The sequence below is a fragment of the Mauremys mutica genome, chromosome 22, assembly GCF_020497125.1.
Source record: "Mauremys mutica isolate MM-2020 ecotype Southern chromosome 22, ASM2049712v1, whole genome shotgun sequence".
Lineage (NCBI taxonomy): Eukaryota > Metazoa > Chordata > Testudines > Geoemydidae > Mauremys > Mauremys mutica.
The window spans coordinates 396736-424668 of NC_059093.1; the positions used below are offsets into that span (position 1 = coordinate 396736).

The 27933-nt window shown below is 52.9% G+C and overlaps 1 protein-coding gene and 1 long non-coding RNA gene across 7 annotated transcripts; both read right to left on the reverse strand.

Annotated features, from left to right (window-relative positions):
- Nucleotides 1-4007: 4007 nt before the first annotated feature.
- On the reverse strand, nt 4008-5831 carry LOC123354714. The gene is made up of 3 exons (XR_006574840.1): nt 5541-5831; nt 4380-5241; nt 4008-4064 (listed from the first exon to the last, which is right to left on the reverse strand). It is a non-coding gene; the product is annotated as an uncharacterized LOC123354714 (long non-coding RNA).
- Nucleotides 5832-6046: 215 nt separating this feature from the next.
- Nucleotides 6047-20490, reverse strand: LOC123354709. 6 transcript variants are annotated; one of them, XR_006574832.1, is made up of 11 exons: nt 20431-20490; nt 18691-18851; nt 13413-13569; nt 12717-12848; nt 11570-12404; nt 11086-11271; nt 10918-10966; nt 10426-10551; nt 8143-8875; nt 7700-7811; nt 6047-6397 (listed from the first exon to the last, which is right to left on the reverse strand). XR_006574832.1 is itself a non-coding variant. In XM_044996862.1 (8 exons), exons 1-6 carry the CDS (start codon nt 13314-13316, stop codon nt 8157-8159), a joined length of 681 nt encoding a protein of 226 aa, XP_044852797.1. In that variant the 5' UTR covers nt 13317-13406; the 3' UTR covers nt 6047-6397; nt 7700-7811; nt 8143-8156. The 6 variants fall into 6 exon arrangements, 1 of the variants encoding a protein (XP_044852797.1); XR_006574834.1 differs by lacking the exon at nt 20431-20490 and adding an exon at nt 20251-20368; XR_006574831.1 differs by lacking the exons at nt 18691-18851; nt 20431-20490 and adding an exon at nt 13767-13986.
- Between the last annotated feature and the right edge of the window lie 7443 nt (nt 20491-27933).

The following is a 27933-nucleotide window of genomic DNA, read 5'->3' on the forward strand; positions in this document are numbered from 1 at the left end:
CCCGTGCCCTATGAAGGGAGACAGCCGAGAGAGAGAGAGAGTGTGTGTTGGCCAACACAGTAGAGTAGAGTAGAGAAGACAGAGAGAGAAACAGAGGAGGAAGGCAAGCAACTCACCACCTGGAGTCATCCCTCATGGATCTAACCTTCTCCTGCCGAGGACACACCGATCCTGGCCAGAGAAATCAGCCCCTGAAAATGGGGACCGTGTCTCCCTCAAAACCACAGCTAGTCAGGAACCTTTTCTTACAAACCCACTCCACCTAATGGGGTGTCTCTACCTGTAGCCAGGTGGGCCGTGAGCAGAACCCTCAGCAAAACAGATACTTATCTCAGTGATAGTAGCAGCTGTTCTGCTCCCAGATGGACGGCTCCTGCCTGGCACCAACAACGCTCCCAGTCTCGTCACTCTCACTCATAAGGGCAGTAGACTGACATGTGACGTCTTTTTGCTTGGTACTAAAACCAGGGGATAAAACAAGTAAGCTACCGTCTCAGTCAGAAATGTCTCTTAGGCTCTTCTTTTCCCCTCTCACGCACGGCGGGGTTCCGCCCTCTACCCATTACATCTTTAGGACTAAAAGTACAAAGCACCTCTTACAACACCCCCCAACAGAGTCACTCTGCACAGCAGACTCTGGCCCCTCACCCTTAATCCCACAGAGCTCTGTACCCAACAAGAAACCACACGGTCAATGAAGAATACTACAGTGAGTACAGATGACTGAGTTCAAAGCACTGAGCCCTTACTCACAGCCAGTTATGCAGAAGGCAGAAACCTGAGGACTATTCTTATTTCCTTAGAAGGATGTCCAGGCTGCTGAGGTCCACTTCTGACATTCTCATCCGGCTGGGGCTCCTGGACGATTCCTCTGCAAACTAATCAAGCCAAGCAAGAACTGTCACTACACAGAGCTCTATGAATGCCCTCATCCCTGCTTCCCTCTCCCATCCCATCTACATCCGCTCGACTCGATGAACAGAGACTGAGTCAACATCCACAGACACCGCTCCACTCTAGCGCCCAATATCCTGCATGATTTTCATCTCCTCCTATTTGTTCATAGCTCCTGAGACCTAGCCTGTGGGGATGCACACCTAGCACTCCTGCCCGTGTCCTATGAAGGGAGACAGCATAAGGAGAGGCAAAGACAGAGACAGATTGTTGGCCAACACACTAGAGAAGAGAGTGAGAGAGGGAGAGAGAGAGAAAGAAACACAGAGAAAGGCAAGAAACTGATATGGGTCGTGAGCAGAACCCTCAGCAAAACAGACACTTATCTCACTGACAGTGGCGTCTGCTCGACCCCCACATTGACGGCTGTTGCCTGGCATGAACAATGCTCACAGGCTCGCTGCTCTCACTCACTTTCCATCGCATGAGGACAGTAGACTCTGATGTGTGACTGCTGGGTTTAGTACCAAGGAAGAAGTAAAAGGAAGAAAAAAAATAAAATTACCATCTCTGTCTGCAATATCACGTAGTCTCTTCATTTCACATCTCCCGTATCCCACAGCTCCGCCCTCAACCCATCTCCCATTACTACTTTACAGCTGCAACTAGAAGGGACCCATTTTAACTGCACCCAAAATAGTCACTTTGCTCAGGAGACTCTTGTCCCTTCCCCAGCCTTAATCCCAAAGAGCCTCGTACCCAACAAGGAAGCACACGGCCTATGAAGGAAACAAGAGTGAGTACAGATAAGGAATTGAAGACACTGACTTCTTACTCATAGCCAGTTATCCAGAATACAGAAAGCTGAGGACTGTTCATGTCTCCTTAGAAGGATGTCCAGGCAGTTCAGGTCCACTTCTGCCAGCTTCTTCTCCAGCTGAGACTCCTGGACAATTCCTCTACAAGTGCCGCAAATAAGCCAACCAAGAGCCCTCACTACAAAAAATTCAATTGGTGCGTGAAATCTTGCCCTCATCCCTGCCTCCCACATCAGCCCCACTAGAGCAGAGACTCAGTCAACACCCACAGTCACCGCTTCACTCTAGCGCCCACTGCCCTGCATCATTTCGGTCCCCTACTTGTTCATAGCTCACAAGACCTAGCCTGTGGGGATGCACACCTAACACACCTGCCCGTGTCCTACGAAGGAAGACAGCACAAGAAGAGGCAAGGACAGAGAGAGAGTGAGACAGACAGACAGAGTGGTGTGTTGGCCAACACATTAGAGGAGAGAGAGAGAAAAACGTGGGAGGGAGTCAAGAAACTCACCAGCTGGAGTCATCCCCCTGGATCTAATATGCTGCGGAGGACACACTGGTCCTAGCCAGAGACATGAGCAGCCCCTGAAAATGGGGACATCGTCTCCCTTGTAACCACAACTAGTCAGGAACCTTTTCTTACAAACCCAGCCCCAGCTAACGGGGCGTCCCTACCGGGAGCAAGATGGGCCTTGAGCAGAGCGATCACCAAAGAAGACACTTATCTCATTGAGAGTGGTGGCGGTTCCGCTCCCAGATGGACGCCTTCTGTGTCGCATCAACAACGCTTGCAGACTCATCGCTCTTGCTCTTTCCATTGCACGAGGGCAGTAGACTCTGCCCTGTGACTTCTTTTCTCTTGCTACTAAACCCAGCACAAGGGGGAAAAACAAATCAGTTACCCTTTCAGTCAGCAACTTTGGGTAGGCTCTTATTTTCCCCTCCCGCACACAGTGGGGCTCCGCCCTCAACCCTATTCCCATTACACCGGTAGGACTACAAGTAGAAAGCACCCCTTGCAACGACACCCGAAATAGTCACTTTGCACAGCAGACTCTGGTCACACACACACCAAATCTCAAGGGGGAAAATAAAACATACAAATCGGGCTTGGTTTTGGCCTGCAACTTATTGCTCATTGTAGCTTCCTACTTCTGGCAAGCAGGGGCAAAGGGGGGAGAGAGAGTCAGGGGTGCACAGTGGACCCACCACATTCCCAGACTGCACGCCAGGAGAGATCTAGTCATTGAGTGCTGGGGTTCTTAGGAATTGGCTTGTTTTGGCCTTATTTGAAATAGGATTAGCTTGATTTTTGGAATATTGTGAATTCAGGGTTCTTATCTACCCAGTGAAAGTTGGCAAGTATGACTCTGGTCTCTTCCCCAGCCTTAATCCCACAGTGCCCCATACCAAACAAGGAAGGAAATGGCCTATGAAGAAAATTACAGTGAGTACAAAAATTCCAAGCACTCACTGCTTACTCACAGCCAGTTAGGCAGAAGGCAGAAACCTGAGAACTGTTGAGGTCTCCTTAGAAGGATGTCCAGGCTGCTCACATCCGCTTCTGCATATTCTCGTTCGGTGAGGGCTCCTGGATGATTCCTCTGCAAACTAATAAAGTCAAGTAAGTACCATCACTACACACAGCACTACTGGTGCATTTAATCTCGCCCTCATCCCTGCTTCCCTCTCCCGTCCCATCTACATCCGCTCGACTCGATGAACAGAGACTGAGTCAACATCCACAGACACCGCTCCACTCTAGCACCCAATACCCTGCATGATTTTCATCTCCTCCTATTTGTTCATAGCTCCCGAGATCTAGCCTGTGGGGATGCACACCTAGCACTCCTATCCGTGTCCTATGAAGGGAGACAGCACAAGAAGAAGCAAGGACAGAGACAGAGTGAGAGACAGACAGACAGAGTGTGTGTTGGCCAACACATTAGAGGAGAGAGAGAGACAGAGAAAAAAACATGGGAGGGAGTCAAGAAATTCAAGAGCTGGAGTCTTCCCCCTGGATCCAACCTTCTGCTGCAGAGGACACACCCCTCCTGGCCAGAGAAATGACCAGTCCCTGAAAATGGGGACCTTGTCTCCTTCATAACCACTAGTTAGGAACCTTTTCTTACATACGCAGACCTTGCTAATGGGGTGTCCCTACCAGGAGCTGAGCTGTGAGCAGAGCAATCACCAAACCAGACACTTATCTCAGTGACAGTGGCCTTTGCTCAACTCCCCGATGGACGGCTCTTGCCTGGCCTGAACAATGCTCACAGGCTCACTGCTGTCACTCACTGTCCATCGCATGAGGGCAGTAGACTCTGACGTGTGACTTCTTTTTCCTTGGTACTAAACCCAGCAGAGGGGAGAAAAGCAAAAAAAGAAAACAGCATCTCCGTCTGTAATGTCGCGTAGTCTCTTCATTTTACAGCTCCTGTATCCCACGGTTCTGCCCTCAACCCATCTCCCATCACTACTTTACACTTGCAACTAGAAGGGACCCATTGTAACTGCACCCAAAATAGTCACTTTGCTCAGGAGACTCTTGGCCCTTCCCCCACCTTAATGCCAAAGAGCCTCATGCCCAACGAGGAAGCACACGGCATGTGAAGAAAAGTACAGCAAGAACAGATGAGGAATTCAAAGCACCGACAGCTAACTCACAGCCAGTTATGTGGGAAGCAGAAAGCGGAGGACTGTTAGTGTCTGCTCAGAAGGATGTTCAGTTTCCTCATGTCCACATCTGCCAACCTCTCCTCTGGCTACGGCTCCTGGGAAATTCCTCTGTAAATGGATCTGCAAAAGCCAAGCATGAGCCATCACTACGCACATCTCTATTGATGCTTGAAATCTTGCCCTCATCCCTGCCTCCCTCTTCCAGCCCATCTACATCTACCCCACTTGATGAACAGAGACCAAGTTAACACTGACAGTCACCCCTCCACTCCCGCGCCAGCTACCTTGCACAACTTTCCTCCCCTCCTACTTCATCATGGCCCCCGAGACCTACCCTGTGGGGGTGCACACCAAGCACACGTGCTCGTGTCGTACGAAGGGAGACAGCACAAGGAAAAGCAAGGACAGAAAGAGAAAGGATGTGTGTTGGCCAACGTACTGGAGAAGAGAGAGAGAGAGAAAAAAAACACAGGAGGAAGGCAAGCAACTCGCCACCTGGAATCAACCTCCTGGATCCAACTTTTTCTGCAGAGGACACAGCGCTTGTGAACAAAGAAATGAGCAGCCCCTGAAAATGGGGACCTTGTCTCCTTCAGAACCACACCTAGTCAGGAATATTTTGTTACAAACCCAGTCCCAGCTAATGGGGCATTTGTATCTGGATTCAGGTGGGCAGTGAGCAGAGCAATCACCAAAACAGATACTTATCTCATTGACAGAGGCGGCTGCTCCGCTCCCAGCCGGACGGCTCTTGCCTGGGATCCAAAATGCTTGCGATCTCGTCGCTCTCACTCGCTTTCCGTAACGTGAGATGAGCCGACGCTGACCCTCCACTTCTTTTCTCTTGGTCCTGAACCCAGCACAAGGGGGTGGAGGAGAAACAAACGAGTTAGCATCTCAGTTGGCAACATCACATAAGTTCTTCTCCCATTTACCGCACCCCAGACCTCCACCCAATAACCCTTCTTCTGTTACACCTTCAGGACCACAACTAGAAAGAAGCCTGTTGCACGTACACTCAGAACAGCCACTCTGCATAGGAGACTTGTGCCTTTCCCTCCTCTTAACCCCACAGAGCCATGTACCCGACCAGGAACAAAACTGGAGCGAGAACAGATGAGGAATTCGAAGCACCGACCGCTTACTCACAGCCAGTTATGTGGAAGGCAGAAAGCTGAGGACTGTTAATCTGTGCTTAGAAGTATGTCCAGGCTGCCCAGGTCCGCGTCTGCTAGTTTCTCCTCCTGCTGCTGCTCCCCGATGATTTCTCTGCAAGTGCAGCAAATAAGCCAAGCAAGAGCCATCGCTACACAAAATACAATTGATGCGTGAAATCTTGCCCTCATCCCTGCCTCCCTCTCCCATCCCATCCACATCAGCCCCACAAGAGCAGAGACTCAGTCAACACCCACAGTCAGCGCTCCACTCTAGCGCCCACTGCCCTCCATCTTTTCGGTCCCCTACTTGTTCATAGCTCACAAGACCTAGCCTGTGGGGATGCACACCTAACACACCTGCCCGTGTCCTACGAAGGGAGACAGCACAAGGAGAGGCAAGGACAGAGAAAAAGAGAGAGAGACAGTGTGTGTTGGCCAACACATTAGAGGAGAGAGAGAGAAAAATGTGGGATGGAGTCAAGAAACTCAACAGCTGGAGTCATCCTCCTCGATCTAACCTTCTGCTGCGTAGGACACACTGTGGATAGAGAAAAGACCAGCCCCTGAAAATGGGGACCTTGTCTCCCTCGTAACCACAGCAGGTCAGGAATCTTTTCCTACAAACCGAGCCCCAGCTAATGACAAGTCTCAGCCTGGAGGCAGGTGGGCCGTTACCTGAGTCCTCCCCAAACCAGACACTTATCTCACTGGTGGTGACGGCTGCTCCACTCCCAGATCGACGGCATCGCCATAGGCTGGTATCGACAACACTTGTGGTCTCCCGGTTCTTGGTGCTTTCCATCTCACAACGGGGATGGGCTCTTACCCTTCACTTCTTTCTCCGTGGTACTAAGCACAACAGAAGAGGGAAAAACAGAAGTTATCATCGGAATCCGCAGTGTTGTGTACGTGGTTGTTCTCCCATCTCCCATTACACCTTTATAACTCCATGGAGTCATGAAGAATCCCCTAGCTACCACCTGAGCTGGAACAAGAGCTGTATCAGGGAAAGAATTGTGCCCAAGCCTGGATGGGGTCCAGTCTGAGGAAAAAACTTACTGAAGCATCTCTGAGGGTGAGATTATCTATGTTCAGTTTGATTAGACATAGATTTGCGCTTTTTAATTCGCTTGGTGACTCACTTTGTTCTGTCTGTTACTATTTGGAACCACTTAAATCCTATTTTCCGTATTGATAAAATCACTTTTTACTTATTAATTAACCCAGAGTTAACCTGGAGGGGGGGCAAACAGCTGTGCATCTCTCTCTGTCAGTGTTATAGAGGATGAACTATTTTTGAGTTTACTCCGTATAAGCTTTATGCATGGTATAACGGATTTGTGTGTGTGTGTACACCATTGGGAGTTGGGCATCTGAGTGCTAAAGACAAGCACACTTCTGTGAGCTGTTTTCAGGTAAACCTGCAGCTTTGGGGCAAGTAATTCAGACCCTGGGTCTATGTTGGAGCAGATGGCTCAGCAAGAGAGGGTGCTAGAGTCCTGAGCTAGCAGGGAAAGCAGGGGCAGAGGTAGACTTGGCACATCAGTTGGCAGCTCCCGGGGGGGGTGTCTGTGATCCAACCCATCACAGGGGCCGTCACTGCCCAAAGTTCTATTGGCGTGTGAGATGCCGCCCTCCCTCTCCCACCCACCGTACATCAGCCCCACTTGATGAACAGAGTCACAGTCAACTTCCACAGTCACCCCCACCACTACCAATGGAGGATCTAGTACCCATCATGCTTCTCTTCCCCCTCCCAATGCCGCAGTGGGATGCAGGCTCTCCAGCCCTAGACTGTGAGCATCCACCATTGCCCATGTTCTATGCAAGGAGAGAGACAGAAAGAGAGAGCCAACATGTTGGCCAACATATGAGAGCAGAGATACACGTACAGGAAGGAGGCAAACTCAGCACCTGTAGTCACCTTCCTGGCTCTCCACAAAGAGAGTTATCGCACTTTGGGAAGACTCCATAGCACCTGACAATTCCTTGAGAGAGCACAAAGGATTCCCCCGAGCTTATCGTGCCCCCGTGAGATGCTGAGGCTTTTCCTCAGGGGCTCTCCCCATACTCACAAATTCTCTCCACTGACAAGAGTATTTGCAGCCCTCCCTCAATACTGAACTTCAGCAAGTTTCCATTTGCTCTTACTCTGCAGATCATTGTCCGGCTTCCATCCCTAGGGATGGGCTCCGGGTGGCTGTTCCTTCCTTGGTCTCTGCCACAGGTTGGCCGATCTCTCATCTGACCAATCTCAGTACGACTGAAAAGAGAGAGAGAGAGAGAGAGAGAGAGAGAACACTTGTAAGCTAGGTCACCACTTGTGCATGGAAGAACAACGGAGACACACGTCACTGGCTGCTGCTCCCTCCTTTATTCTTCTTCAGCTTACCCAGGGCCTAAAATACTCACCACTCCTAAGGAGCTACAGCCCTCCAGGAAAGGGACAATCCCAGACCACTGCCAGCCACAGGCAGAGCTGGACCTTCCCCAGGACCCATCCCATGGATAGGAGAAGCATCTCTCTGCTCTCCACGAGGCACCTCACTATGCAGATACTGGATAGAGAAATATCATTTCACAAAAACACGCACCTGCTCCTCCAACATTACAAGAGCGCTCCTCGGCTCCACTGCAAAGCGAAACAGCTAGATTGTGCAGGTCCGCTTCCTGCAGATGCTCCGCTGCCCTCTGCAAGAACAGCAAACCACCTATGGAAGAGCCATCACTGCCAAAAACACTACAGGTGCACAAGACCTTCCAGTACCTGCCTCCACTCTCACACCCACTTCCCCGCATTATTTTCGTCCTCTCCTACTTCGCCATGCTTCCCGAGACCTGGCCTCTGGGGATACACAGCTAACTCACCTGCCTGTGTGCAATGAAGTAAACAGCAGAAAAAGAGGCAAGGACAGACTGACAGAGTGTGTTGGCCAACACTAGAGAAGAGAGAGAGAAACACGGGAGGAAGGCAAGCAACTCGCCACCTGGAACCTACCTTTTCTGCAGAGGACACAGCGCTTGTCAGCAGAGAAATGAGCAGACCCTGAAAATGGGGACCCAGTCTCCCTCATAACCACAGCTAGTCATGAACATTTTGTTACAAACCCAGGCCCAACTAACAAGACGTCCCTACCTGGAGCCAGATGGGCCGTGAGCAGAGCTCTCACCAGAACAGACACTTATCTCACTGACAGCAGTAGCTGCTCCGCTCCCAGATGCATGCCTAATGCTTGATTTCGACAATGCTCGTGGTCTCGTCACTCTCGCTCACTTTCCATCGCATGAGGACAGTAGACTCTGACCGTGACTTCTTTTTCCTTGGTACTAATCTCAGCAGAGGGAGGGAAACAAAAAAAAATTAGCATCTCCAACTGCAATGTCACGTAGTCTCTTCATTTCACGTCTCCCGTATCCCAGCCCTCAACCCATCTCCCTTTACTACTTTACAATTGCAACTGGAAGGCACCCATTGTAAAGGCACCCATAAAAACATAAGAATGGCCAAACTGGCTTAGACCAAAAGATCCATCCAGCCCAGTATCCTGGCCATTGCCAGGTGCCCCAGAGGGAATTAACCCAACGGGTAATGATCAAGTGATCTCTCTCCTGCCATCCATCTCCACCCTCTGAAAAACAGAGGCTAGGGACATCATTCCTTACCCATCCTGGCTAATAGCCATTAATGGACCTAACCTCTACGAATTTATCCAGTTCTCTTTTAAACCCTATTATAGTCCTGGCCTTCACGAGTTCCACAGGTTGACTGTGCGCTGCGTGAAGAAGAACTTCCTTTTATTTATTTTAAACCTGCTGCCCATTAATTTCATTTGGTGGCCCCTAGTTCTTATATTATAGGAAGTAAACTTATTTTTCCTGATTCACTTTTTCCACACCTCTTGTGATTTCATATACCTCTATCAGATGCCCCCTTAATCTCCTCTTTTCCAAACTGCAAAGTCCTAGCCTCTTTAATCTCTCCTCATATGGGATCCATTCTGAACCCCTAATCATTTTAGTTGCCCTTCTCTGAACCTTTTCTAATGCCAGTATATCTTTTTTGAGATGAGGAGACCACATCTGTACCCAGTATTCAAGATGTGGGAGTACCATGGATTTATATAAGGACAGCAAGATATTCTCTGCCTTATTCTCTATTCCTCTTTTAATGATTCCAAACATCCTGTTTGCTTTTTTGACTGCCGCTGCACACTGCGTGGACATCTTCGGAAAACTATCCACGATGACCCTAAGATCTCTTTCCTGATTAGTTGTAGCTAAATTAGCCCCCATCATATTTTATGTATAGTTGGGGTTGTTTTTTCCAATGTGCATTACTTCACATTTATCCACATGAAATTTCATTTGCCATTTTGTTGCCCAATCACTTAGTTAAATCCAATGAACACTGAATAACTTCAAAAAGTTCCCATAAACTATCTTGAGCAATTTAGTATCATCTGCTATCTTTGCCACCTCACCTTTCTCCAGATTATTTACGAATAAATTGAATACGATTTGTCCTAGCATTGACCCTTGGGGAACACAACTAGTTACCCCTCTCCATTCTGAAAATTTACCATTAATTCCTACCCTTTGTTCCCTGTCTTTTAAGCAGTTCTCAATCCATGAAAGGATCTTCACTCTTTTCCAGTGATAACTTTATTTTCATAAGAGCCTTTGGTGAAGGACCTTATCAAAGGCTTTCTGGAAATCTAAGTACACTTTGTCCCAAAATAGTCACTTTGTTCAGGAGATTCTTGTCCCTTCCCCAGCCTTAATCCCAGAGTCTCATAACAAACGAGGAAGCACACGGCCTGTGAAGAAAACTACAGCGAGCAGAGGTGAGGAATTGAAAGTGCTCATCTCTTACTCACAGGCAGCTATGCAAAAGGCAGAAAGATGAGGAATATTCATGTCTCCTTAAAAGGATGTCCAGGCTGCTCAGGTCCATTTCTGCATATTCTCGTCCGGCGAGAGCTCCTGGATGATTCCTCTGCAAACTAATAAAGTCAAGTAAGTACCATCACTACACAGAGCTCTATTAGTGCATTTAATCTTGCCCTCATGCCTGCCTCCCTCTCCCGTCCCATCTACATCAGCCCCACTTGATGAACAGTAACCAAGTCAACATTGACAGTCTACACTCCACTCTAGTGCCCACTACCCTGCATGATTTTCATCCCCTCTTACTTGTTCATAGCTCCCGAAACCTAGCTTGTGGGGATGCACACGTAGCACACCTGCCCGTGTGCTATGAGGGGAGACAGCACAAGGAGAGGCAACGACATAGACAGAGAGAGAAAGAGTGTTGGCCAACACACTAGAGAAGAGACAGAGAGAGAGAAAGAGCAAGGCAAGAAACTCACCAGCTGGATTCATCCCCCCTGGATCCAACCTTCTCCTGCAGAGGACACACTGCATGTGAACAGACCAATAACCAACCCCTGAAAATGGGGACCTTGTCTCCCTCATAACAGCAGCTAGTCAGGAATCTTTTCTTACAAACCCAGCCCCAGCTAATGGGGCATCCCTACCTGGAGCCAGGTGCGTCATGAGCAGATCCCTCACCAAACCAGACATTTATCTCACTGACAGCGGTGACTGCTCCGCTCCCAGATGTAAAGCTAATGCCTGATTTCGACAATGATCGCGGTCTCGTCGGTCTCGCTTTCCTTCGCATGATGACAGTAGACTGATACGTGACTTCTTTTCCCTTGGTACTAAACCCCGCACAAGGAGAAAAACAAGCAAGTTACCATCTCAGTAGGCAAATGTCACATTGGCTCTTCTTTTCGCCTCTCCCACATGGCTCAACACTCTTCCCATTACACCTTTAGCATTACAACCAAAAAGCAGCCCTTGCAACAGCACCCGACAGTCACTCTGCGTAGCAGACTCTGGCCCCTCCCCAGCCTTAATACCACAGAGCCCCGCACTCAACAAGGAGACACATGGCCTGTGAAGAATACTACACCGAGTATAGATGAGGTATTCCACTGGCACCGACCGCTTACTCACAGCCAGTTATGCAGGAGGCAGAAAGCTAAGGACTGTTCACGTCTGCTTAGAAGGATGTTCAGGTCCGCTTTTGAGAGTCTCTCCTCCAGACAGCGCTCCTGGACAATTCCTCTGCAGTGCAGTTGCAAAAGCCAAGGGTGAGTCAGCATTACACAAAGCTCTGAAGGTATGTGAAATCTTGCCCTAATCTCTGCCTCCCTCTCTCATTTGGTCTACATCAGCCCCAGGCGATGATTAAAGACCAAGTCAACACTGACAGACACTGCTCCACTGTGGCACCCACTAATAGGAGGGTATGAAAATCATGCATAAGTCTTCATGGGTCCCAAAGACAGACTGTGTGGATGCACACCTAGCACCCTTTTCCCGCGTCCTACGTAGGGAGACGGCACCAGGAAAGGCAAGGAAGGGAGAATGAAAGAGCAAGAGTGTTGGCCAACACAATAGAGAAGACAGAGAAACATGGGAGGAAGGCAAATAACTCGACACCTGGAATCATCCTCTAGATGCTACTTTCTGCTGCGTAGGACACACTGCTCCTGACCAGAGGAATCATCAGCCCCTGAAATTGGGAACCTTGTGTCTCTTACAACCACAGCTAGTCAGGAACCTTTTCTTACAAACCCAGCCCTAGCTAACGGGGCATCCCTACCAGCCATCAACGTGGGCCATGAGCAGAGCCCTCACCAAAACAGATACTTATCTCACTGACAGTGATGGCTCTTCTGCTGACAGATGGACGGCTTTTGCGTGGCATCAACCATGCTCATGGTCTCATCGCTCTCGCTCGCTTTCCATCACATAAGGGTAGTAGACTGGCACATGACTTCTTTTCCTTTGGTACCAAATCCAGAAGAGGAGGGGGAAAAAAATAGCATCTCCATCTGCAATGTCATGTAGTCTCTTCATTTCCCAGCTCCCGTATCCCAGGGCTTCACCCTCAACCCATCTCCCATTACTGCTTTACAACTGCAAGTCGAAGATACCCATTGTAACAGCACCCAAAATAGTCACTCCCTCAGGAGACTCTGGCCACTGCGTAACCTTAATTCCACAGAGCCTTGTACCCAACGAGGAAGCACACAGCCTGTGAATAAAAGTACAGCGAGTACAGATGAGGAATTCCAAGCACTCACTGCTTACTCACAGCCATTTATGCAGGAGGCAGAAAGCTGAGGACTGTTCATGTCTGCTTAGAAGGATGTTCAGGCTGATCAGGTTCACTTCTGAGAGTCTCTCCTCCGGGTAGGGTTCCTGGACAATTCCTGTACCAGCGCAGCTGCAAAAGCCACACATGATCCAGCATTACACAGTTGTGAAGGTGTGTGAAATCTTGCCCTCATCTCTCGCTCCCTCTCCCATTCCATTTACATCAGCCCCACCTGATGAATACAGACCGACTCAAAACCGACAGTCTCCAATCCACTCTCATCCCTTCTACCCCACATAATTTTTGTCCCCTCCTACTTCTTCATTACTCTCGAGAACCAAGCCTTTGGGGAGCACACCTAGCACACCTGCCCATGTGCCATGAAGCAAGACAGCGCAGAATGAGGCAAGGACAGATTCAGAGAGAGTGTGTTGGCCAACACACAGAGAAAAGAAAGAGAGAGATTAACACGGGAGGAAGGCAAGCAACTCCTCACCTGGAATCATCCTCCTGGATCCAAGCTTTTCTGCAGAGGACATACCGCTTGTGAACAGAGAAATGAGCTGATGCTGAAAATGGGGACCTTGTCTCCCACATATCCACAGCTCGTCAGGAACATTTTGTTACACATCGAGCCATAGCTAACTGGGCATCCGTACCTGAAGCCAAGTGAGAAGTGAGCAGAGCCCTCACCTAACAAGACACTTCTCTCACTGACGGTGATGGCTCCTCGGCTCCAAGCTGGACGGCTCTTGCCTGGCATCAGTAACGTTCGCTGTCTCTCTGCTCTTACTTGCTTTCCATTGCATGAGGGGAGCAGACTCTGACCCTCCACTTCTTTTCCCTTGTGCTGGGTTTAGTACCAAGGGGGGAAAACAAATCAGTTACCATCTCAGTCAGCAACATGCATAGTTTCTTCTTCTCGCATCTACCGCACCTCAGGGCTCCATTCTCAACCCTCCTCCAATTACAGCTTTAGCACTACAACTAAAAAGCAGCCCACTGCACCTACATCCAAAATACTAACTGTGCACAGGAGACTTGTACCTCTCCCTCATCTGAATCCCACAGAGCACCGTGTTCAACGAGGAAATTCACAGCCTCTGAACAAAACTGAAGCCACTACAGATGAGGGATTCCAAACACCGACTGCTTAATTAGAGTCACACGCTTAACAGCCTCATCTGACTCTTAGCAGGTTAATTGGAGTCAGGTGTTCTCATTAGCCTGGAGCAACCCCTGCTCTGGTCACTCAGGGAACAGCAAGGACACAGACAGAGAGAAAGAGAGCGTGTGTGTGTTGGCCAACACAGTACAGAAAAGCGAGAGAAAGAGAGAGAGGGAGGGAGGGAGAGAAACGCAGGAGGAGGGGAAGGAACTCGCCAGCTCGAGGCATCCCCCTGGATCCAACCTTCTCTTGCGGAGGACACACTGCTTGTGGATGGAAAAATGAGCAGCTCCTGAAAACGGGGACCTTGTCTCCCTCGTATGCACAGCTAGTCAGGAACCTTTTCTTACAAACCCAGCCCCAGCTAACAGGGTGTCTCTACCTGGAGTCAGATAGGCCGTGAGCAGAACCCTAAGCAAAACAGACAGACACTTATCTCACTGACAGTGGCCTCTGCTCGGCTCCCAGATGTACGGCTCTTGCCTGGCCTGAACAATGCTCACAGGCTCGCTGCTCTCACTCACTTGCCATCGCATGAGGGCAGTAGACTCTGACGTGTGACTTTTTTCCTTGGTACTAAACCCAGCAGAGGGGAGAAAAAGAAAAAAAAATAGCATCTCGGTCTGCAATGTCGCGTAGTCCCTTCATTTCACATCTCCTGTATCCCACAGCTCCGCCCTCAAACCATCTCCTGTTACTACTTTACACCTACAACTAGACAGGACCCATTGTAACTGCACCCAAAATGGTCACTTTGCTCAGGAGACTCCTGTCCCTTCCCCACCTTAATACCACTGTGCCCTGTACCCGACGAGGAAGCACATGGCCTGTGAAGAAAACTACAGCAAGTACAGATAAGGAATTGAAAGCACTGACTGCTTACTCACAGCCAGTTGTTCAGAAGGCAGAAAGCTGATAACTGTTCATGTCTCCTTAGAAGGATGTCCAAGCTGCTCAGATCCACTTCTGCCAGTTTCTCCTTGGGCTGGGGCTCCTGGACAATTCCTCTGCAAGCGCAGCTGCAAAAGCCAAGCATGAGCCATCACTACACACAGCTCTATTGGTGCTTGAAATCTTGGCCTCATCCCTGCCTCCCTCTTCCATCCCATCTACATCGGCCCCACTTGACGAACAGAGACCGAGTTAACACCAACAATCACCGCTCCACTTTAGTGCCCACTGCCCAACATGGTTTTCGTCCCCTCCTACTACTCCAGGGCTTCCAAGACCTAACCTGTGGGGATGCACACCTAGCACACCTGCCCATGTCCTAAGAAGGGAGACAGCATAAGGAAAGGCAAGGATAGAGAGAGGGTGTGTGTTGGCCAACATACTAGAGAGAGAGAGAGAGAGAGAGAGAGAGAAAGAAACACAGGAGGAAGGCAAGCAACTCTCCACCTGCAGCCATTCTCCTGGATCTAACCTTCTGCTGCAGAGGACACACTGCTCCTGGCCAGAGAACTGAGAGCCCCTGAAAATGGGGACCTTGTCTCCCTCATAACTACTAGTCGGGAACCTTTTCGTACAAACCCAGCCCCAGCTAACGGAGCATCGCTACCAGAAGCGAGGGGGCCATGAGCAGAGCAATCACCAAAACAGGCACTTATCATTGAGAGTAGCAGCTGTTCCACTCCCAGTTGGACGGCTTTTCCGTAGCATCAATAGTTCTTGCGGTCCAATCACTTTTGCTCACTTTCCAACGTATGAAGGGAGTAGACTCTGATGCCTGATTTCTTTTCCCATGGTACTAAAGCCAGCACAAGGGGAAAAAATAAGTTACCATCTAAGTGGGCAATGTCACGTTAGCTCTTCTTTTCACCTCTCCCTCACGGCGGCGCTCCGCCCTCAACACTCTTCCCATGACACCTTTAGCATTTCAGCCAAAAAGCAGCCCTTGCCACAGCACCCGACAGTCACTCTGAACAGCAGACTCTGGCCACTCTCCAGCCTTAATACCACAGAGTCCTGTACCCAACGAGGAAGCACACGGCCTGTGAACAATACTAGAGCAAGTAAAGATGAGGAATTAAAAGTATCAGTTTTAAACAAACAATTTAATGATGATTGTGAAGCTTGGTTGAGTTGATGCAGTCAGAGGGTGGGATATTTCCCAGGGAATGCCTTACTGCTAAATGATGAACTAGCACTCAGCTGAGCCCTCAAGGGTTAACGCATTGTTGTTAATGTAACCTCACACTCTACAAGGCAGCACGAATGGAGGGAGGGAGGGGAGACAGCATGGCAGAGAGAGACAGAGACACACCCTGTGTGGGGCGGGCGGGGGAGAGAGTGAGAGATGCACATTGCCACTTTAAGGACATTGCCTTTTTAAGTAGGTCAGGAAGTTGAGACAGCAGCTGCAGGCAGCAGACTCTCTCCACCCTGAGCCCTGTCCTGTCCTGTCCCCACCCTGCTCTAGATGGAGAAGGGGTAAGTGGGGGGTAGGAGTAGGGGGAGGCGGACACCCTGACATTAGCCCCCCTTTCCCCTCTCCCCTGCACAGCAAGCAGGAGGCTCCGGGGAGCAGCTCCAAGGCAGAGGGCAGGAGCAGCACATGGCAGTGGGGGGGAGGGACAGCTGAACTGCCAGCAATTGATAGCCTGCTGGGTGGCTGCCGCACAGGGAACTTACAGGGGCGGGGAGCTGATGGGGGGCTGCTGGTCCACCCTGGTTCCAAGCCCCCACCAGCGAGCTGAAACCGGCTGCTCTTCCTGCAAGGACTGGATAAACCAGGCAGCTGCCAAGCAACATTATAAGGGAGCATTGCGCAATGTTACACGAGCATGGTCCCTAATTGCTCAGCAACGTAACAACGTTAACCGGGGCGACTTTAAGTGAGGAGTTCAGTGCTTTGAATACAATATCGCTTAGTCACAGCCAGTTATGTGCAAGGCAGAAAGCTGAGGACTGTTAATCTCTTCTTAGAACAATGTCCAAGCTGCTCAGGTCCACGTCTGCCACCTTCTCCTTCGGCTGCTGCTCCTCCAAGATTCCTCTAGAAGCGCAGCTGCAAAAGCCAAGCATGAGACATCACTACATACAGCTGTATTGGTGCGTGAAATCCACTCAATGAATACAGACCGAGTAAACACTGAGTCACCGCTCCACTCTCGCACCCACTGTCCAGCATGATTTTCCTCCCCTCCTACTTGTTCATAGCTCCCGAGACCTAGCCTGTGGGGATGCACACCTGAGTGTTGGCCAACATACTAGAGAAGAGACAGACAGAGAGAGAAACATGGGAGAAAGGGAAACAACTCGTCACCTGGAGTCATCCCCCTGGATCTCCCCTTCTGATGCAGAGGACACACTGCTACTGGCCAGAGAACTGAGCAGCCCCTGAAATGGGGAACTTGTCTCCCTCATAAACACAGCTAGTCAAAAACACTTTCTTACAAACACAGCCCTAGCAAATGGAGCATCCCTACCAAGAGCAAGGTGGGCCGTGAGCAGAGCAATCACCAAAACAGACAGTTCTCTCATTGAGAGTGGAGACTGTTCCACTCCCAGTAGGACGGCTTTTCCTTGGCATCAGTAGTTCTTGAGGTCACATCGCTCTCGCTCGCTTTCCATGACATGAAGGCAGTAGATACTGACACGTGACTTCTTTTCCCTTGGTACTAAACCCAGCACGAGGGGAAAAAACAAGTAAGTTACCATCTCAGTGGGCAATGTTGGGGAGGCTCTACTTTTCGCCTCTCCCACACAGTGAGGCTCTGCCCTGAACCCTCATCCCATCACACCTTTAGGACTACAAGTAGAAAATAACCCTTGGAATGACACCTTAAAACAGTCACTCTGCACAGCACACTCTGATCACACACACCACACTTGTGGGGAAAAGCATGTTTTTGGCTTGTAACTTATTGCTTCTTGTAGCTTGTTGCTTCCAGCAAGCAGAGGCAAAGGGGGGCGAGAGTCAGGGGTGCACAGCGGGCCCACCGCAGTCCCAGACTGCAGACGCCAGGAGAGATCTAGAGACTCTGGTCCCTTCAAGCCTTAATCACACAGAGCCCCATAGACAACGAGGAAGCAAACAGAGTGTGAAGAAAATTGCAGTGACTACAGATGAGGAATTCCAAGCCCTGACCTCTTACTCACAGGCAGTTATGTGGGAGGCAGAAAGCTGAGGACTGTTGATCTCCACTTAAGAGGATTTCCAGGCGGCTCGGGTACACTTCTGCCAATTTCTCCTCCGGCTGCTGCTCCTGGATGATTCCTCTGCAAACGCAGTAAGTAACCCAAGAAAAAGCCATCACTACACAAAATTCAACTGGTGCATGAAATCTTGCCCTCATCCCTACCTCCCTGTCCCACGCCATCCACATCAGCCCCACTAGAGCAGAGACTCAGTCAACACCCACAGTCACCGCTGCACTCTAGCGCCCACCACCCTGTGTGATTTTGGTCCCCTCCTACTTGTTCATCGCTCCCAAGACCTAGCCTGTGGGGACGCACAGCTACCACACCTGCCCATGTCTTATGAAAGGAGACAGGACAAGGAGAGGCAAGGACAGAGAGAAAGAGAGAGACAGACAGACAGACAGAGTGTGTTGGCCAACACATTAGAGGAGAGAGAGAGAGAAAAACGTGGGAGGAAGTCAAGAAACTCACCAGCTGGAGTCATCCCCCTGGATCCAACCATCTGCTGCAGAAAACACACTGCTTCTGGACAGAGAAATGACCAGCCCCTGAAAATGGGGACCTTGTCTCCCTCTTAACTACAGCTATTCAGGAACCTTTTCCTACAAACTCAGCCCCAGCTAACCACAAGTCCTGGCCTGGAGGCAGGTGGGCCATTACCAGAGTCCTCACGAAACCAGACACTTGTCACCATCAGTGAGATGTCTGCTCCACTCCCAGCTTCATGGCATCTGCATAGCCTGGAATCCACAACGCTCACTGTCTCACGGCTCTTGGGCGCCTTCCATCTCACAATTGGGGTGGGCTCTTACCCTTCACTTCTTTCTCCGTGGTAATAAGCACAACACAAGAGGGAAAAACAGAAGTTACCATTGGAATCTGCAGTGTTGTGTAGGTTCTTCTTCTCCCATCTCCCATTACACCTTTATAGATACGATTAAAAAGCACGCAACGCACACTCAGCCTTTGGAGCTCCTGGCCAGAGAATGCTGTGAAAGCCAAGACTATAATGGGGTTCAAGTAAGAACTAGGTACAGCAACTCCTCACTTAACGTTCTCATTATGTTCCTGAAAAATGCGACTTTAAGTGAAACGATGTTAAGTGAGTCCAATTTCCCCATAAGAATGAATTTAAACGGGGGGTTACGCTGCAGGGGATTATTTTTTGCCATACAGTACAGTACTATAGTTGGGGGGTGCCCCCGCCTTACCCCACACGGGCACAGCCCACTGGCACTGGAGATGAGGCAGGCAAGGAAGCTGAAGGTGCTGTAGGCTAGGAGAAGCATGTTGCACAGGAGCAGCGGCAGCTTCCCCTCTCTGCGAGCACCAGGGTGGGGGCCTCAACCCCTTCCCCCAAGCCCCCACCCTTAACCTGCCTCTTCCTCCCCCCTCCTTCCCCTTTACTTCACACACCGGGTCCTCGCTCCTGCCCGCAGCAATCAGCTGGCTTGCGGCGTTTGGAAGCAGGGGAGGAGGGGGAGCCTGCACAACGAGTCTTCACTCCCCGTCCCCGGACGCCACAAACCAGCTGATTGCCACAGGCAGGAGGCCGTGGGGGAAGGCACTGATACGCGGGGTCTGATGGAGGGTGGGAAGTGCTGGGGGGGTGGGGGGCATAGGAGAGCTGATGGGGGTCTGCCGACTGTGGACAAAGCAGGCAGCCAAACACCGTTATAGCCAAGCATTGCACAACTTTAAATACAGCATGTTCTGTAATTGAGCAGGGACATAACATTGTTTCAATCTTAAGCGAGAGGATGTTAAGTGGAGAGTTACTGTCAATTCATGAAAAACAGGAGTACTTGTGGCACCTTAAAGACTAACAAATTTATTTTAGCATGAGCTTTCGTGAGCTAAAGCTCACTTCTTCGGATGCTTTAGCTCACGAAAGCTCATGCTAAAATAAATTTGTTAGTCTGTATCCGCAAAAAAAACAGGAGTACTTGTGGCACCTTAAAGACTAACACGGCTGCTACTCTGAAACCTGTCAATTCATGGAGGATGAGTCCATCAACGGCTATGAGTCAGGATGAGCAGGGATCGTGTCTCTGGCCTCTGTTTGCCAGGAGCTGGGAAAGGGTGACAGTGGATGGATCACTTGGATTACCATTCCCTGTTCTGTTCATTCCTTCTGGGGCACCTGACATTAACCACTGTCGGTAGACAGGATACTAGGCTAGATGGACCTTTGATCTGACCCAGTCTGGCCATTCTTACGTTCATATGTTAAGCAGCCTGTTGCACCTGCATCCAAGACAGTCACTGAGCAGAGGAGACTGTGGTCCCTTCCCTTGGTCGTAATCCCACAGAGTCCCATGGCCAACAAGGAGGCTCACGGCCTCTGAAGAAAACTTGAGTGGTACAGATGAGGGATAGAGGCCATAATTGTTCACTCACAGCCAGTCATGGAGAAGGCAGAAAGCTGAGGACTCTTCATCTCTGCTTACAAGGATGTCCAGGCTGCTCAGGTTCACTTCTTCCAGTTTCTCCGCTGTCTGGGCTCCTGGACAATTCCTCTGCAAACTAATAAAGACAAGCAGGAACTATCACTACACAGAGCTCTATTAACACCCTCATCCCTGCCTCCCTCTCCCATCCCATCTACAGCCGCCTCAGTCGAGGAACAGAGACTGAGCCCACACTATCAGTCACCGCTCCACTCTACAATCCACTGCTCCCCACGGGTTTCGTCCCCTAGCTCGCCTGCCCGTGTGCTATGAAGGGTGAGTGTTGGGCAGGAAGGAGAGAGAAGGGCTGAGGGGCCCCATGGGTGGAGGGAGGAATGGGGGTGCAGGTTGGGGAATGTTGGCACTGGGGGGCCCACAGATCTAGGGACAGAGTGGGGTGCAGGTTGCGGTGGGAGGGAGGAAAAAAGGGGACTGAGGGGCCCAATGGATGGGGGAATGAACTGGGGGGGCTGTTGGGGAGGAAGGGGCGCTGAGCAGTCCCTACAGGAGGGGGCATGGATGGCGGCGCAGGTTGTGGTGAGCTGGGAGGATGTTGGAGAGAGATGGGGTCTGAGGAGTCCCTTGAATGGAGGAATGAACTGGGGGATACAGGCATGTAGGTTGGGGAAAGTTGTTGCAGGCGGGGGGGTGTTGGGGAGGGAGGGGGGCGGAAGGGGGCTATGGGAGAAGGCATGTATGGGGGAAAGTAGGGATGGGGTGCAGGTTGGGGTGGCCTAGGAGATGATGGAGGGAGAAGAAAGGACTAAGGGGCCCAACAGATGGGGGGATAGAAGGGGGCAGGTTGGTTTCAGCTAGAGGAACGGGCCTTCAGATTGGAGACAGCTGCAGGCATAGGGGGCGGGGTGGGTGGGTTGGGGACCGGGGAAGCAGGTTGGGGAAGGTTGGGGTGGGCTGGGGGTTAAAGAGGGGGGACAAGGAAAGTCAGGGCATGCTGGGGGGTGCGGGAGGGAAGAGGAAGGTTGTGAGGGGCTGAGGGGGGTTAGAGAATGTCACGGGGAGCTGGGGGGTTGGAGAGGTGGGGAAGGTCACGGCGCACTAGGGATGCAGGGGGGCTGGAGGTGCAGGGGCACCAAGGGGGCTTGGGAAATTCACAGTGTGCTGGGGGCACCGGGGGGGCCCGTGGGGGGAGGGAAGCTTGCGGCACACTGCAGATGTGTGGGGAAGGAGGTGGCCCATGAGGAGCTGGGGAAGCTCACAACAGTGTGGGGGCACCGGGGGGGGGCATGGGGTGTTGGGGAAGGTCACAGGGGCTGTGGCTGGGCAGGGGGCTGTGGGAGCCTGGGGGGAAAGGAAAGGCGTGCTGGGAGGGTGGGGGGCTGTGGCTGGGTGAGGGAAGCAGTGGGGATGGGGGGGGCTGTGGCTAGGTGGGTGGGAGGAAAGGCGCGCTGGGGGTGCCAGGGGGAGGTGGGGGTGGGGAGGGGGCTGTGGGAGCCCGTGGGGGGGAGGAAATACGTGCCGGGGGGGCTGTGGCTGGGTGAGGGAAGCGGTGGGGATGGGGGGGCTGTGGCTAGGTGGGGGGAGGAAAGGCACGCTGGGGGTGCCAGGGGGAGGTGGGGGTGCCAGGGGGAGGTGGGGGTGGGGAGGGGGCTGTGGGAGCCCGTGGGGGGGAGGAAATACGTGCCGGGGGGGCTGTGGCTGGGTGGGGGATGCGGGGGTGCCGGGGGGAGGCAGGGGGGCTGTGGCTGGGTGAGGGAAGCGGTGGACATGTGGATGGGCAGGGGGGGAGGAAAGGCACTGGGGGTGCCGGGGAGAGGTGGGGGGGAGGAAAGGCACGCGGGGAGGGTGGGGGGCTGTGGCTGCACGGGGTGGGAGGAAAGGGGCGCTGGAGGTGATGGGGGGAGGCGGGGGGGCTGTGGGAGCACTTAGGGGGATGGGACGAGTCCCAAACACCCCGCGAGGAGGGGGCGGGGTCGCTGGAGGGGGCACGTCCCGGGGCCGCAGCGCCTCGAGCCCAACGCACCCGACTCCCCCCGTTATCACGGGCGGCCTCCAGACCGCTGACATCACTTCCGCTTCAGGCCCCGCCCTGCGGGCGGAGCTTGTCGCGCCCAAAGCACCGCCCGCTGGGTCCGCGGGGGCTGATGGAAGTTGTAGGCCGGGGCGCACTGCCACTCCCACAAGCCCCTGCGTCATCCCGCCCTGCGCCCCTCCCCCCAGAGGGGGCTGGGGGCTCTGGCTGGGACCCCCCACTATTAAACCCCCCAGTGAAGGATTGAACAGCTGGAGACTGGGGCCGGGTGCAGAACTGTGTAAAAACCACCGGTGGCGGAGAGACAGATTGACATGGATCGATCATATCGGCTTTAAAAACAGAACTAGAGACTGGAGAAAATGAGGGAAACTGGAAAGGGAATGTGAGGGGAGGGTTTTGCTAGGGGAACAGCTGCTATTACTTAGAACATACAGACAGGGAACTCGCTGCCCCCCCCCCCTGCGGGATCCCATCCCTCTCCCCCCCTCCCAGCCTCGTCACCCCCCAATTCCTCCCACCACGAGCCACGTCATCCCCCGATTCCTTCCCCACCCCATCTTACCTTGGGCTCCGCAGGCTGCCAGCTGCAGTGTGATTCCCCTGCAGCAGGGGCGGTGGCAGCTGCTGCTGGGAGACAGCTGCAGAGCCCAGCGTCCTTTGCCCCAGCGCTACCTTCCCCCGGTTTGCCCTGCAGCCCCCCATACCTCATCACCCCCAATTCCTCTCCCCCCCCCCCAGAGTCTCTCCTCCCAGTCTCGTCTTACCTTGGGCTCCCCCAGGCCGATTGAATCAGCTCTGGCGGGCCGATTGAATCAGCTCTGGCGGGCCGATTGAATCAGCTCTGGCGGGCCGATTGAATCAGCTCTGGCAGGCTGAGAGCTGCAGTCTGATTCAATCAGCCAGCCAGAGCCCAAGGTAAGAGGAGACTCGGAGGGCAGGAATCTGGGGGTGACGAGGCTCGGGTGGGGCTGCCGGGCAAATCGGGGGAAGGTAGCGCTCGGGAAAAGGAGGCTCTAGCTGCACAGAGCTAGGGGTCCTGTCTCCCAGCAGCACCCCCAGCTGCTCGCTGTATGGTAACCTTAACAACAGGTTCTAAACCAGCTTCAAATGTAGCAACCAGTTCCAGCGAACCGGCTCCAGCTCACCACTGTACATAGGTATCTGTGCCCCCCATGAACCCTCTAAGCCCCCACGGGACCCCTCCAACCTGGACATAAGTATCTGTGCCTCCCACAAACCCCCTAAGCTCCCATGGGACCCCTCCAGCCTGGACATAGGTATTTGTGCCCCCCACAAAACCCCTAAGCCCCCATGGGACCCCTCTAGCTTGGATAGGTATCTGTGCCCCCCCAGAACCCCCTAATCCCCCTCAGGACCCCTATACCCTGGACGTAGGTATCTGTCCCCCCATGAACCCCCTAATCCTCCCAGCGAACCCTCCAGCCTGGACATAAGTATCTGTGCCCCCCACAATGCCCCTAAACCCCTGGGGACCCCTACAGCCTAGATGTAGGTATCTGTGCCCCCCATAAACCCGCTAACCCCCCTGGGAGCCCTCCAGAATGGACGTAGGTATCTGTGCCCCCCACAAATTCTCTAAGCCCCCTAGAGACCCCTCCAGCCTAGACGTAGGTATCTGTGCCCCTCCCCAAACTCCCTATGCCCCCCCTGGGACTTTTACAGCCTGGAAGTAGGTATATGTGCCCCCAACAACCCTCCCTAACCCCCCCGGGATGCCTACAGCCTGGATGTAGGATTCTGTGCCCCCCATGAACCCCCTAATACTCCTGGGGACCCATAAAGCCTGGACGTAGGTATCTGTGCCCCCCCGAATACCTAAGCCCGCGGGACCCCTCCAGCCTAGACGTAGGTATCTGTGCCCCCCCTTGAACTCCCTATGCCCCCCCTGGGACTTTTACAGCCTGGAAGTAGGTATATGTGCCCCCAACAACCCTCCCTAACCCCCCCCCGGGATGCCTACAGCCTGGACGTAGGGAGTTCGGGGGGGGCACAGATACCTACGTCTAGGCTGGAGGGGTCCCAGGGGGCTTAGGTATTCGGGGGGGCACAGATACCTACGTCCAGGCTTTATGGGTCCCCAGGAGTATTAGGGGGTTCATGGGGGGCACAGATTCCTAATACTCCTGGGGACCCATAAAGCCTGGACGTAGGTATCTGTGCCCCCCCGAATACCTAAGCCCACTGGGACCCCTCCAGCCAAGACGTAGGTATCTGTGCCCCCCCCCGAACTCCCTATGCCCCCCCTGAGACTTTTACAGCCTGGAAGTAGGTATATGTGCCCCCAACAACCCTCCCTAACCCCCCCGAGATGCCTACAGCCTGGACGTAGGAACCTGTGCCCCCCATGAACCCCCTAATACTCCTGGGGACCCATAAAGCCTGGACGTAGGTATCTGTATCCCCCACGAACGCCCTAAGCCCCCCCGGGACCCCAGAGACCGGATGTAGGTAACTATGCCCCCCGAACCCACTAAGCCCCCTGGGGACCACTACAGCCTGGACATTGGAGGGTTTTGTGGGTCACAGATACCTAAGTGCCCAGGACCCTACAGCCCGGACGTTGGTATCTGTGCACCCCATGAACCCCCTAAGCCCTCCAGGGACCTCTACAGCCTGGACGTAGTTATCTCTGCACCCCACGAACCACCTAAGCCCCCCAGGTACCCCTACAGCCTGGAAGTCGGTATCTCTGCACCCCCAAAACCCCATAAGCCACCCAGGGACCTCTACAGCCTGGACATTGGTATCTGTGCCCCCCATAAACCCCCTAAGCCCCCCAGGACCCCTACAGTCTGTACGTAGGTATATGTGCCCCTCAGAAACCCTAACAGCCTTGACGTAGGTATCTCTGCCCACCACGAACTCCCTAAGCACCCCATTGACCCTTCCAGCTGGGACGTAGGTATCTGTGCCCCCCACGAACCCCCTAACCCCCCCTAGCGACCCCTACAGCCTGGAAGTAGGTATCTGTGCCCCCCATGAACCCCCTAAGTTCCCATGGGACCCCTAAAGCCTGGACGTAGGTATCTATACACCCCACGACCCCGTAAGCACCTCCGAGAAACCTACAGCCTGGACATAGGTATGTGTGCCCCCCACGACCCTCTATGACCTCCGGGACCCCTACAGCCTGGACATAGGTATCTGTGCCCCCCACAAATTTCCAAAGCCCCCCAGGGAATCCTCCAGCCTGGAGAGAGGGCTGAGGGCCCCCCAGAACCCCCTCAGCCCCCTGGGACCCCTACAGCTTGGAGAGATGGTTGGGGGTCCCCCCGGAACCTCCTAAGCCCCCCGGGACACCTACATCCTGGAGAGAGGGCTGGGGGTCCCCCGAAACCCCCTAAGCCCCCCGGGAAACCTACAGCCCGGAGAGAGGGCTGGGGGTTCCCCCAGAATCCCCTAAGCCCCCCCCCCCAGTACCCTACAGTCTGGATAGAAGCTGGGGGGTCCCTCCAAGGCCCATAAGCCGCCCCAGGACCCCTACAGCCTGGAGAGAGGCCTGGGGGCCCCCTCCGACCCCCCTAAGCCCTATCGGGACCCCTACATTCTGGAGATAGGGCTGGGAGGGCACCTGGAACCTCCTAATCCCCAGTGACGGCTGCAGTGACACCGTGTGGGTACGAAAGGTAATGCACAAGGCATTTCACACAGAGCAACGGTGTCACCGTGTGGCCATGAAGGGTAATGAACAGGGAAGTTCCTGCATGGAGCAACAGTGACACCGTGTGGCTACGAATGGTAATGCACAGAGCATTTCTCACGGAGCAACAGTGACACCGTGTGGCCACGTATCGTAATGCACAGATACGTTTCTGCATGGAGCTACAGTGACACTGTGTGGCCACGCAGGGTAATGCACAGAGCATTTCCTGCATGAAGCAACAGTGACACCGTGTGGCTACGAATGGTAATGCACAGAGCATTTCTCACGGAGCAACAGTGACACCGTGTGGCCACGCAGTGTAATGCACAGAGCATTTCTCTCAGAGGAAGAGGGACACCATGTGGCCATGCAGGGTAATGCACAGAGCAGTTCCTGGAGCGAAGTGGGCAGTGAGCAGAGCAATCACCAAAACAGACACTTATCTCATTGAGAGTGGTGGCTGCTCCACTCCTAGCTGGATGGCTCTTACCTGGCATCAGTAAAAGACGGTTACTCACCATTGTAACTGTTGTTCTTCGAGATGTGTTGCTCCTATCCATTCCAGTTAGGTGTGCGCACCGTGCGTGCACGGCTCTTCGGAACATTTTTACCCTAGCAACTCCGGCGGGCCGGCTGGGCGCCCCCTGGAGTGGTGCCGCTATAGCGCTGGATATATACCCCAGCCAGCCCGTCCGCTCCTCAGTTCCTTCTTGCCGGCTACTCTGACAGTGGGGAAGGAGGGCGGGTCTGGAATGGATAGGAGCAACACATCTCGAAGAACAACAGTTACAACGGTGAGTAACTGTCTTTTCTTCTTCGAGTGATTGCTCCTATGCATTCCAGTTAGGTGATTCCCAAGCCTTACCTAGGCGGTGGGGTCGGAATGAGACGTGGCAGAGTGTAAGACTGCTGAGCTGAAGGCTGCATCGTCTCTGGATTGCTGCACCAACGCGTAGTGGGAAGCGAAGGTGTGGACAGAAGACCAGGTGGCCACTCTACAGATGTCCTGGATGGGAACATGGGCGAGGAAGGCGGCAGACGAGGCTTGCGCTCTCGTAGAGTGAGCGGTGAGGCGGGATGCTGGTACGCGAGCAAGCTCGTAGCATGTCCGGATACATGCCGTCACCCACACGGAAATCCGCTGAGAGGAGACCGGCTTGCCTTTCATGCAATCAGCAACCGCTACAAACAGCTGGGGCAAACACCGGAAGGGCTTCATCCGCTCGATATAAAAAGCGAGGGCCCTGCGGACGTCCAGGGTGTGAAGCTGTTGCTCACGAGGTGAGGCGTGCGGCTCCAGGAAGAAGACCGGAAGGAAGATTTCCTGGTTGAGGTGGAAGGCCGACACCACCTTAGGGAGGAAGGCCGGGTGTGGTCGAAGCTGCACCTTGTCTCCGTGGAAGACGGTATATGGTGGACCCACCGTTAGGGCACGAAGCTCGGAAACTCGTCTTGCCGACATTATAGCGACGAGAAAAGCCATTTTCCAGGAGAGATAGAGCAGGGAGCACGTGGCCAGGGGCTCGAAGGGTGCTCCCATAAGCTTGGCCAGAACGAGGTTTAAATCCCATGCTGGGGTAGGACATCGTATTGGCGGGTACAAGCCCTTAAGGAAGCAGGAAACCATCTGGTTGGAAAAGATGGACCGGACTCCTATGGATGGACGAAAGGCGGACACGGCTGCCAGGTGTACCTTCAAGGAGGAGACCGCGAGTCCTTGTTCCTTAAGGGACCAGAGGTTGTCCAGGATCGTAGGAATAGGGACCAGGAAGGGATTAAGGCCTCTGTGATCGCAC